The sequence below is a fragment of the Miscanthus floridulus genome, chromosome 6, assembly GCF_019320115.1.
Source record: "Miscanthus floridulus cultivar M001 chromosome 6, ASM1932011v1, whole genome shotgun sequence".
Taxonomy (NCBI): Eukaryota; Viridiplantae; Streptophyta; class Magnoliopsida; order Poales; family Poaceae; genus Miscanthus; species Miscanthus floridulus.
Genome location: NC_089585.1, coordinates 6743576 through 6756005, shown reverse-complemented (window position 1 = coordinate 6756005; position 12430 = coordinate 6743576). Strand labels below are relative to the sequence as shown.

Sequence of the window (12430 nt, the reverse complement as noted above, 5' to 3'; positions counted from 1 at the left end):
ATAGAGGCAGACCTTTTTTGTCGAGGCGCGAGATGAAGCAGCTCAGGGCCGCAAGGCATCCCATGACCCTCTGTACTCCCTTGAGGTCTCTGATTGACCCCATGCTGGTTACAGCCGAGACCTTCTCTGGGTTGGCTTCGATGCCGCGTTCTGAGACTATGAACCCCAAGAGCATGCCTCGGGGGACCCTGAATACGCATTTCTCGGGATTGAGCTTGATGCCCTTCTCTCTAAGGCATCTGAAGGCTATCCTCAAGTCATCGACGAGGTTCCTAGCCTTTCTGGTCTTGACCACGATGTTGTCCACATAGGCCTCGATGGTTCGCCCAATGTGGTCGCCAAAGACTTGGGTCATGCACCGCTGGTACATGGCCCCTACGTTTCTGAGGCCAAAAGGCATAGTCACGTAGCAGTACATGCCGAATGGTGTGATGAAAGAAGTTGTAAGCTAGTCGGACTCCTTCATCTTGATTTGATGGTAACCAAAATACGCATCAAGGAAAGACAGGGTCTCGCACCCTACAGTGGAATCAACGATTTGATCGATTTGGGGTAATGGGAAGGGGACTTTTGGATAGGCTTTGTTCAAACCGGTGTAGTCTACACACATCCTCCATTTCCCATTTTTCTTCTTGACTAACACGGGGTTAGCCAACCACTCTGGGTGGGACACTTCCTTGATGAACCCGGCCGCCAAGAGTTTCTACACCTCCTCACCGATGGCCCTACGCTTTTCCTCGTTGAAGCGGCGTAGGCGTTGCCTCGCCGGTCTAGAGCCAGCCCGGATGTCCAGGGCGTGCTCGACAATCTCCCTCGGTATGCCCGGCATGTCCGAGGGACTCCATGCGAATATGTAGGCGTTCGCACAGAGGAAGTCGATGAGCATGGCTTCCTATTTGATGTCGAGGGTGGCGCTGATCCTCAGCGCTCGGTCATCGGGGCAGGCGGGGTTGACCGGGACTAGCTTGATGGCCTCTGCAGGCTCGAACGCCCCTGCGCGACGCTTGGAGTCAGGCGCCTCACCACTGAGTTGGTCGAGGTGGGCGATGAGGGTCTTGGCCTCCGCGAGAGCCTCGGCATACTCGATGCACTCGACGTCGCAGTCGTATGCATGTTCGTACGTGGACTCAATCGTGATGATACCACTGGGGCCTGGCATCTTGAGCTTGTGGTAAGTATAGTTGGGGACTGCCATGAACTTGGCGTAGCATGGCCGTCCTAGGATGGCGTGGTAGGTTCCCCCGAACCCGACCACCTCGAAGGTAAGGACTTCCTTGCGGTAGTTGGAGGGGGTGCCAAAGCAGACGGGAAGGTCGATGCGCCCGAGGGGTCGCATGCGCTTCCCAGGCATGATGCCGTGGAAGGGTGCGGCGTCACCTCGGAGCCTCAATTGGTCGATCTCCAAGAGCTCCAGGGTGTCGACGTATAAGATGTTGAGGCCGCTGCCTCCGTCCATCAACACCTTAGAGAGTCGGGTGTTGCCGATGATTGGGTCGACAACAAGTGGGTACTGCCTAGGATTCGGAACATGGTCGGGGTGGTCGTCTCGATCAAAGGTGATCGCCTCTCGAGACCAGTCGAGGTACCGGGGAGTGGCCACCTTGACCGAGAAGACCTCTCGGTGTTCCCTCTTTCGCTGTCGCGCCGTAAGGCACGCTGAGGGTCCGCCGAAGATCATGAAGGCATTGTGTACCTCAGGGAACCCATCGTCCTTGTCATTGTCCCGGTTGCCGGCGCCCTTCTGCTTGGCATCATCGTCAAGGAGCCCGAGCCTAGCGTAGTAACGTTGCAGCATGGAGCAATCCTCGAGGGCATGCTTGACCGGGCCCTGGTGGTAAGGGCAGGGTTTCTTGAGTATGTCGTCGAAAGGCCTAGGGCCTTTGAGGCCTTGGGGATTCTTGCGCTCTGCAGCCGCGACCAGATCGGCCTCTAGGACCTCCTGCTTCCCCAGGCGCCCCTTTTTCTTTCTCTTGGGGTGGCGGGAGGCTGAGGCCTCGAGGGCCTCGTCCCTCCGCTTACCCTTGCTGTTGCTATTGGGGAAGATGGCTCCAACAGCCTCCTCACCCAAGGTGAAGTTGGTGGCGATGTCGAGGAGCGCGGCAGCTGAGCGCGGCACGTTTCAACCTAACTCTCAAACCAAGCCTCGGTAGGTGGTGTCGGAGAGGAAAGCCTAGATAATCTCCGAGTCGCCGACGCTGGGCAACTCGGTGCACTGTTTGGAGAAGCATCAGATGAAGTCTCGGAGAGACTCGTTCGGTTTCTGGCGATAGCTCTTAAGATCCCAGGAGTTCCCAAGTCGCACGTATGTGCCTTGGAAGTTCCCGACGAAGATCCTAACCAAGTCACGCCAGTCGTGGATTTGTGAGGGAGGAAGGTGCTCGAGCCAGGCTCGCGCCGAGTCTGACAAAAGCAAGGGGAGGTTGCGGATGATGAGCAGGTCATCGTCCGCGCCACCTAGCTAGCAGGCCAGGCGGTAATCGGCAAGCCAGAGTTCGGGGTTGATCTAGCCGCTATACTTCACGAGATTGGCTGGTTGCCGAAACCGGGCCAGGAAAAGAGCAGCGCGGATGGCCCTGCTGAAGACCCGAGGGCCTAGCGGTTTAGGAGAAGGATTACGGTCCTCCTCGTTGTCATAGCGGCTGCCTCGGTGTGGGTGGTAACCCCAAGCGGGCCCCTCGTTGTCGTGGCGTCGTCGCCTACTGACCACCTCATGGTCTCCCTGCACCTCGCGTCGATTGCCGAGGCGGTCAAGAAGCATAGGGACCCTATGGGCCATCAGCGCTCGAGCGGGCTTGGGACGAGTCGAGGCTTCCCTATCCTGCCGAGGCAGTGCCGCGAGTAGGTTCGAGGCGCCCCCGTGCCGTCGGGAGGCAGAACTCTCGGCCTACTGAACCGTGGCAGTCTCTAAGAGGTCTCAGAGCTCACTGCAGACCCATCGCCCCTCCGTGGTGGAAGGCTCGGGCATCGCGCGGACCAGCATTGCCGCAGCCGTGATGTTCTGGCTAGCGCGATTGAAGATTGGGGGTTGTTCGCTCCCCTCGTCGTCGTGGATGCGGTGATGTACGTCGTGGGCCCTCCATCAGGCCCCCCTGCCTTCACCGCGACCTCACTGCTCCTGTTTGAGAGAGTCCCAAAGCTGCTGTAGAAGAAGTCGGTCTTGTTCGACCTTGGCCTAGAGCTCATGGAGTTGTTCTAGGTCTGGGCGTTGAGGTCGCGCAAGAGTGGGGTTCTCATTCCGTGCTGTCGGCATGACAATGCGTGGAGGTGTGGCGGCGCCTGTACCCGGGCGAAGCAGGGAACGGCTACCTGCCCCCTCGTCCTCCTCGCCCACCCTCGGCATCCTGAGCCCGATGTGAAAACACTCGTGAGTGGGGTCGTAGGTGCCCTTGTCGTCGGAGTCAGAGTAGCCAAAGCAGTAGTCGCTTACGACCAAGAAACGGCGCATAGCTCCAGGGTCATGGAGTCTAGAGAAATCCACTCCGGGCCATGCCTCGTCTTGCTCCGAGGAGTCGGCGTGGGTGTCCAGGTCAAGAGCGAAGTGCTGGCGGCGTCCCACGGTATCCTCGTGAGCGGCAGTGTAAGCGTAGCCATAAGAGGCGGCGGCATTTCTCAACCCAAAGGGGTATGGGGATGGTGCCACCGCCGTGCTCTGCTCCGCTGGAGTTGGGTTCTCAGGGAGTGGTGGAGCGGAGCTTGATGACTGGGCGTTGTCGCGTGCCACCGGCGTTTTTCCCTTGTCCAAGCTTAGGCTAGATAGGTCCCCAACCAGGGACCTTGCGCCAACAGCTGGTTGTAGGATATCGGCGGGGAGTGGCATGTCACCCTAGATTCGCGTAGCGTCGGGGTGATCTTGCTCGCATCGTGCCTGGCGAGCGCGGCGAGAGCGGCCGCCTAGGCGCCGCTTGCGCCTAGGCTGCCGGTGCGTGACTTCGTCGTCGGTTGGTGGGGCTCGAGGAGTGAGGAGTACCATGTCGTACTCATGCCCTAGAGACATGAACTCTAGGCTCCCAAACCAAACCACCGTGCTGAGACGCAATGGTCGTACGGGGTCTGCCATCCAGAACTTGTTGGGATGACGAAACTGACACGCAGAGCCCCCTACTTGGCGCACCAACTGTCGGTGTTTTGGATCGGGGGGTCCTCAACCAACCAGTAAATGTGAACTGCGTGCCCCTAATCCCGGATGGTGATGCAAAGAGACACAAGGTTTATACTGGTTCAGGCAATCGACGCCCTATGTCCAGTCTGAGAGATCGATCTTGTATTCCTTGCACCAAAGTACTTGTAGTAGGGGGTTACAAGCAAGGTGAGAGAGGGAGCTAGTCCTAGGTCTCGGCGAGGTGTCGTGTGGGCTGCTTGAGTCGTTGCCCTCAGGCGGCTGGGAAGTGTGTGTGTGAGTTACCGGGTGTTGTTCTTCGTCCCCTAGAAATAGCCCAAGTCCTCTCCTTTTATAGTTTGAAGGGAGGACAAGGGTAGTACATGAGCTAACTATACGATGTCATGCAAACAGGGGCGGCGTGTCCGAGCCCTGTGGCCTGTTCCTGTGGCGGCGTAGTCATCGGAGTGGTCCGTCCTTGGAGCACTGGGGCGGCGTGCTGGTCACATCCGATCCTATGCGTCATGGGAGCTCCAGGACTACCTCGGAGTGGGTGCAGCGGTCATCGTACGAGTTGCTATGGACTGTGCACGAGGCCAAGGCTCGGTCGGTGCCGAGGCTACATCGCAGTGGGGGTCTCGGCAGACACGAATCCCGAGATGGCCGAGACCTTGGTGCATAGTGGCGAGGCCCTGAGAGAGCGATTGATCTGGTGCGCTGGCTTGGAGGCGGTGATGACCTGGGCCAGGCTGCCCGTGTAGTGTTGTTTTTGAGGCAGGGATCGCGGGGCACAGTGTAGTGCGGGCGTTGATCACGGGCACAGCGTCAGGATACAGTGACCGGTAATCCCCGCCGTGCCCTGTCTCAGCTGGTATGGTGCTGATGCGATCTCATGTCCCGTCGGCCATTCTGCGGTGTCGAGCCATCGTCCGGCTGAGATTGCGGGAGTGGTTGACGTATTAATGGGACATGACGTGCTGTCGGGAAGATCGGTCGAGGCGGGGGGGCGACGGGCTATGGACAAGCCGGCCTCGAGTGATATGGAGAACGAGGCCTCGCGCGAGACGAAGATCGGACTCCTTGCCGAGGCCTTCCGTGAGAGGCCTCGCGTGAGACGGAGATCGGACTCCTTGCCGAGGCCTTCCATGAAAAGCCTCGCGCGAGGCGGAGATTGCGTCAGGACGCCGAGACCTCCTGTGCGAGGCTCGAGGCGAGGCGGAGAGCCTGGTGGGCTCGGACGTGGCCGGTGAGGAGCCCATGGCTTACCTTCTAGCTTTGTCTTTTAATGGGACCTAAGTGGCCCTTTTGATGTTCGCTCGGGGTACCCCGTTCTACGGTACCCGACAACATTCACAAGTGATTGCTTATGGACAAACGATAAGGATATGAGCAAGAAACACTATGAACTATGGACTCAAAGTTATCCTAGGTGTGAGTTGCAATTAATCTACTATGAACAACAAACAAAATTTTGAATGAACAAGCATAGGAAAACTGAAAATCAAAATTTTGGTTCAACATGAAACAACCAACAATGTTGCACCATATCCTTGTACACTCACCATTGCCACACAAGACGCATGAAACTGTCTGCTTTGTCTCTCGGCTCGCGACCCTCAGTTAAGAAACGCCACCAGCTCAGCAACAACAACTTGTGATTAATATAACAGTTTAAAAGTCTAGCCCAAGTATATAACAAGCAGGCAGACGATGAACTAGAACAAGTTATATTCTGAAGCTGAACTTACACAAGTTGGTCCAACGCAAACGTGCAAGGCAAAGATGCTTGTCCAATCGTTTATACCATATATTAATTACTGTAACCTTGCGCTGTTCTTGGATTAAAAGATTATACCTTTACAGTCTACATGACTTTTTTTATATAAAACCGTCTATATGATTGTTGTGTAACACACTGCAATGCTGATGGCAAGTCAATGAGGAACAATGAGAATGAGACAATGATGTTAGCACAACGACAGAGTTACTGTTACGAAAAATGGATACCAGAACTCAATTGTTCAGAGGTAAGTGTCAACGACAATGGATGAAAAAGGTCTGCAGAATTAAGGATATATCCACAATGACTTCATAAAACATTTTAATTGCAACTCAATGTAACCTGTAAAAAGGTCAAGACACAGATGTCAAATTTAAGAACAGAACTCAAAAGGAACACATTCCAACGACTCAACAAATACATAACAACCATCACATCACAAACGGAATGAAATCTAGTTGTTCTAAGTAATTTGTTGAAGACCACAAAAGGTCAATGAAGACAAACAAGAAAGAATAGATGCATGGAGCGAAAATATAGGATAGACATACACAGATTCAACAGTTGCACGTAATTAGAACATCCAAAACTTCAACACATGATGGGAGAAAACGGTTATTAACCCCCATCAGATTAGCATGTATCCCAACAGTGCAAGGGCACATGGAGCCATGGATGGTTAGGGTTCCATGTAGTCTATGTCTATGAGCCCAGATATGCAAAAGATTACTACTCTACGAAAACTAATAATTAAGCACCGGACGTAAGATCACCTCGAGGTTACGGGCGGCCGCAAGGCGGAGTGATGGCGACGCAGGGAGTAAAACTTGGTGGATCTCCATCCCTCTTCCGCCCATGGATGCGGCGGACGATGATCCAGAGCAACCGCAGCTACCGCGGCCCAACATCGCCAGCCCAGATCGCAGCGCCACCATCCCGATCCTCGCTTCCTTTCTCTCCTCCTCCCTATCTCTCGCCTTCCCTTCACCTTCACCTGATCACCTCCACCTCCCTCTTCTCTGTCTCCTTGAAAAGCTAGGCTCGGCTGGTCAGGCGGCGAGGCTTAAGGCCTCAAACTGCCGACCGGAGTTCGAGCCCCGGTGGGGGCAGAATTTCTGGTACCCACCCAAAAAAATCCCCTCGCTGTGCACGCGAGCCTGGTGACTGCGTCGGCTGCCGTGCGCCTTTGGTGCCGCCGGCCCGATGATCTGTCCCGGTTGGTGACTGCGTCGGCTGCGGTGCGCCTCTGGTGCCGCCGGCCCGATGATCTGTCCCGGTTCACTCGGCCCTTCGGGGTATTATGCCAGGGTTCGGAGGTTTTCTCGACCGGGGTCATATGGCCCTTCCTATGACAATGCCGTGAGGGCGATTCTTCCCTCATGGGTCGAGGTTTTTTTTTTTAAAAAAAAAAAAGCTAACGAGTATGTAGCAAATTCCGATACTATGCAGTATATATGCACCAACACGGAAGACGGCGGCAGATACGGGCGCGATACGGCCAGGGCGAGTTGGGCCGATTCCGTTTATTTCCACGTGAAAAAAATAACATTGTCAGCTTGTCTTCTGCCACGTGTATTAACTTAGCAATTTCTACCGTAGTCAACGGTGTGGAGTTAGACAGTCAGGTCACAGATGACACACTCAAACCGGGCCAGGAAAAGAGGCAGCGCCAGCCGGTTGACGGGGGAATTGTTGGTGCAGGGCAAGGTGACGACGGCGCCGGTGGGAACGACGGAGGCATGAGTACGTCAATTGCCATGTCCCTCGAAGGACGGTGGTATTGTTTTGCCATTGCAATTTGCACCGGTGCGAGCGGGATCAGATGTGTACAGTGACCGTATCCGATCCCCTGTGATTTGATCAATGCTCGATGGAAGCAATAGAGAACTTGCTGCAGGGCAGGACTGTTCGCCTGCAGCAATAAGCTGCTGACTTGTTTTGTGTACCCAACCTCTGTATAAACAAACTTCAAGCGTTTCAAATTAGCCCCAAGCTTTTCAGAATGACTGAACAGATGGAGGCAACCATATGAAGTGATTCCTTAAAATAAACTCAGATGGAGGAGCGAAAATTAGCTCCTTTGCAGTTCATTTCTGCCACAAAATTACATCCCCATAGGCCTCCTGTTGAGTGCTGAAAGCAGTACAGATTCATGTGATCTTGATTGTTTAACGATCTTGGTTGTATATACAGGGGGAAAACCCCACTGCTTGAATCCAGGCAGTGTGTCTGGACCTAGCAGATACACTCATTGATTGACCACACAGCAGGCCAATAAGGGTCCTGAAGTTTGCGGTGAGATTCTGATAGAGCAGAGCACAATCAATGCGCTGTCAGCAGAGCACAATCAATCCAGGCAGTGTGGCTGTCATGAGCACGTTCATAAATCCAGGGCCAACCTGGAAGCAATCATGCAAACGTGTACTCGCAAGATTTCAAAACTTGGCCAGTAGCATGATGCATTGTCCTCTCAAAAACAATGTTCGGCTTGCTGAAACTTGGCTGAAAACACTGTTCTGGTTGAATTGTTGTGAGAGAAAAACACTGTTCTGGCTGAAAAAATAAGCCGAACAAGCCGGTTTCTAGGTAAGCCGAACAGGGGAAACATGATGCAATTGTCCATTTGCATGGCCTTTTTCTCGATCTGAATACTGCTTTGATCTCCGATTTTCATACCTCTTTACCCTGCAGTTAGTTCAATAGAACTAGCTTTTCTGTCAATATAAAAAAAACAATATTTATGTCCTTATTTTGTTTGTAGGTTTAGGCCTTCCAAATTCTAAGTTTTTTCACTCTCTCTCCATCACATCAATTTTTAGCCGCTTACATGGAGTATTAAATGTAGGTAAAAAAATAACTAATTACACAGTTTAGTTGAAAATCACGAGATGGATCTTTTGAGCCTAGTTGGTCCACGATTGGACAATATTTGCCAAATAAAACGAAAGTGGTACTATTCATCGGTTTCAAAAGATTTGCAAAGTGAACAAGGCCTTAGTCAGGTTTTTTTTGTGTGCACGTGATGCATAGATCCCAGGTCTCTAGGGCCTTTGTTATCTGGGGCAACTATGCTCTTTGACCAAGACTTTGTCTTGTCTGTTTGCTGAAACATCAGCAGTTCAAGGAGGTCAAACAAGGCCAAACCCTGTGTCCTGTCTGATTCCGGACAGAATCTGTCCTGGTCATTTAAGAGCAATCAGCAGTTCACTTGGAAAAATGTCATACGATGATACGAAGGCCTTAAACTAGTCCACAAACTTAGATAAAATCTGCTGCTGTGTCTACGAACTTGGCAATCAGTAAGTTGATTACTCACTGAGCTCCAATAATCATGTACCATTTGACCACTGTGAACTTTCCTAAAATTTCTTGGTCTTGCCTACCACTAGCTAGCAGTTCAACAAGTAGGATAACCTGTTTTATGTTTGCAAACAAAAATTTAGTCATCTAGGACTAGGAGTAGACCCCAGACCCCAGTTAGTGTAGTTTCAGTCCTTCACATTATGAGGTCAGATGGAAATTAACCGCTGCAATGTTTTAGCACACTGGTTTCAGCTTCCAGTTAAGACCACAGCATAGTATTTCTACTCAAAGAGCCATCTTGGGAAGCAGGACATTGTAAATTATCCTCTTTTTCACCTGAAATAAACACCCAGGCAAGAAATCCACAATGTTGTCTACTCAAAGAACTATCTTACAGAGACTCTACCACTGACAAAGCTACAATGACTGAACAAAGATACAGCCACAATGACTGAACAAAGATGCAATCTGACAACAAGAAGTTGAACAATCAGACCAGAAACATAAGGACAACTCAACAATGCAGCACCGAGCCACTCAAGAATGTGGCAAGACACCAAGCAAACATCCGAGCATAGAGAGGATGTGGAAGTCAGCTCCATGAAACTATCACACCTGAGCGGCCTTCAACTCGGCACTCGTGACTTTCCTATCATCTGACTGCTTCAGCGCCACCATTCTCTGGGCGCTGCATGCCTTCTGCTTTGCCTTGATCGACTCTGTCATGCTCATGTAGTTGGGTCTCGTCCTGACATTGTCCTCGGTCTTCTCCGAAGTCACAAATGTGGAGAATGATATAGGGGTCGATGCGAAACAAGACGACGACGACCCGGAGCTCTCATCGTTGTGCAGTTCAGTGCTCAGAGACGAGATCGACTGGGCTTTGAGGCGCTGATGATGTCCGTGGGCGTGCGTTGGCCCAGGTGGTTTTGCGCAGACCCGTTTGCTGACATTATTCTTGCGCACCTTCACTGAATTCGGTTCAGAGAAGTCGCCTAGCACACCAAAAGAGTCCTCACAGTTCTTGGAGGACCGAAAGTCGGGGGAGCTGGAGTTGGTCTGGTTGTGCTCCTCCATCAACCTATTCTCCCATGGGCGTGCTGCCATCCACCTCTCTAGCCAGCTCCAGTTGCCATTGCTCTTGTCGAAATTCTGGTGCTTGAGCAGCATGCTGGAGTGGTTCACCCGGCCATTGGAAGTAAGCTTTGGTGGCTGCAGAACAGACAGAACGAAGGTCAGATCAATATACACAGATACCTGTACAGAATCACAATCAAAGTGTCGATGATCCCTACATTGCATTTGGCAGCACCATCGGCCTGCTGTGAATATGCGTAGGCGATAGCTCGCTCCCGCTTGATTGCGCCCTCCTGCCGCTTCTGCAGCTTGACCCTCACTTGTTCAAGTGTTCCCTGACTGTCACACCATCCTTCCTGAAAAAAAAAAAGATTACAGAGCAATGAGAGTTTGTTCATCTAGGCTTTTCTGCTCAATGCGTTTCAGGGCCCGAATCATCTTAGTAAGGAGAAGGCAATTCACGTGAATGCGTGTTCCCCAAAAAAAGAGTTCAGAGACCTCGGCTTCCCTGAGGATATCCATCTGAGTGCGGCGCGCCTCGAGCAGCTTCTGCACAGCCTGGCCCTCGGTGGACATGCGCACGCGGCGCGCCCGGATGCGCGCCTGCACCCGCACCAGCGCCTGCATGCAGCGCAGCGTCACCGCCGCCTGCTTGCGCACCTGCCGCCCGCGCACGATCGCCTGCAGCCGCACCAGCCCCTTGAGCGCCCGCAGCGCCCGCCGAGCCTTTACCAACGACGAACACACGCGCAAACCCATCACGAATTTCGCAACCACAATCCAGTACGAATCCAAACAAGAAACAGGTGTCGCGGAGAAATGCCGGTACCAAGAAGCCGCGGAACGCGGTCTGGATGCGGATGGCGGCCCACTCCTGGCGGACGGCCATGAAGTCCCTGGCCGGGGCGCGGGTGACGGTGGCGACGGCGGCAGTGAACGGGTCGGCGGGGGCGGCCACCGAGGACGCGTCGTCCGAGGCCTCCGACACCGCCGAGCGCTGGCTGCCGCCTCTGGAGCCGCGCCAGATGGAGCCCTGGTCGCCGGAGGAGGTCCGCCACAGCTTCCACTTGCGGCCCTTGCCTCGCAATCCTCCGTGGACTGACGGGAGTTGCAGCTTGTCCTGGACAGGAGCATGAAAAGTTGCGTATTTGATGAAAATACTTCAGAATAATTCAGAGTGAACTGTACAAGGGAGGAACTCAGATTTTGAGCTACGATTCCGCGGAATGACTTGAACATCCATACGAATGAACAAATACGGTACACAATGATTTTTGTCTGAAGCAAGAAAGCGAGTATTGACAGACAAGTAGTACGAAGGAATTATGGTGGCCATTGACGGTATCATCAGATACAGGGGGTTGCCATTCTGGGAGTAAAAAAAAGTATCAAATCGTATGTTCTGTATCTAGTGTGGAAAGGGAAGTAGGGGCTGTACCACACGAACTAGGAACAAGACGGTAATCTAGCTAGGAATCATTGTTTTTCGCTTCAGAAGGGGAAAAAAGGTCGAGTCTGCGACAGCGAGAAAGCAGCATTCATGGAGACATCTATCTCCAACGAAATCTTCGCAAGGATGAATCACGATAGTCAGAGACGGACAGGGCATCCGGATTAAAACAAAACAGAAATAAAAAGCGGGGAACTATTTATGGCAAAGAAACCAAGAACACCCATTTCCTTTGCCCCCTCACCTTGCAGTCTTCCTTGTCGGGCTTCTTGAGCCCTATGAGCGACTTGACCCACTTCCCGGACCCTCCCATCGTGCTCCGCTCCTCCTCTCGCCCAGAACGACGGCGGCGGCGGGGGAAAACGGGCTTGTCCCAAGAAGCGGTGGGCGGCAGACACAGGAGCAGGAAGAGGAGCGGACAGAAGACCAGCAAACAACCCACGCGGGAAGAGTGGAGAGCAGCGCGGGGCGGGCGAGACAAAGGGTCGCGTGCCGCGTGCGCGTGCGCGTGCGCCTGCTTTGGCTTTGCAGTGGGAGTGGGAGCGGCCGGCGGGTGGGCAGGAGGCGCTGGGGTTTTGAAATTCGAAATGGAGGGAGGCGGTCAAGCACGCAGAGACTGGAGGGGAGCGCTGCGTGCAAAATGCCAGTGCTGGAGCTGAGCTGAGCTGACAGAGACAGCTGCCGCCGCGTCCATTACTGCCATCGGTTATTACTCACTAATAAT

At 53.2% G+C, this 12430-nt stretch overlaps 1 protein-coding gene across 1 annotated transcript; it reads right to left on the bottom strand.

Moving 5' to 3' along the window:
- Positions 1–9528: 9528 nt before the first annotated feature.
- Positions 9529–12190, bottom strand: LOC136457524 (protein IQ-DOMAIN 6-like). The gene is made up of 5 exons (XM_066457556.1): positions 11951–12190; positions 11086–11376; positions 10755–10982; positions 10475–10612; positions 9529–10391 (listed from the first exon to the last, which is right to left on the bottom strand). Exons 1-5 carry the CDS (start codon positions 12017–12019, stop codon positions 9789–9791), a joined length of 1329 nt encoding a protein of 442 aa, XP_066313653.1. The 5' UTR covers positions 12020–12190; the 3' UTR covers positions 9529–9788.
- Positions 12191–12430: the final 240 nt, after the last annotated feature.

Coding starts and splice junctions, on each gene's coding strand:
- LOC136457524 (XM_066457556.1), bottom strand. CDS start 12,019: ATGGGAGGGTCCGGGAAGTGGGTCAAGTCGCTCATAGGGCTCAAGAAG. Junction 10,613..10,754: donor ATATCCTCAGGGAAGCCGAG/GTCTCTGAACTC, acceptor TTTTTTTTTCAG/GAAGGATGGTGTGACAGTCA. Junction 10,392..10,474: donor ATGGTGCTGCCAAATGCAAT/GTAGGGATCATC, acceptor TCTGTTCTGCAG/CCACCAAAGCTTACTTCCAA.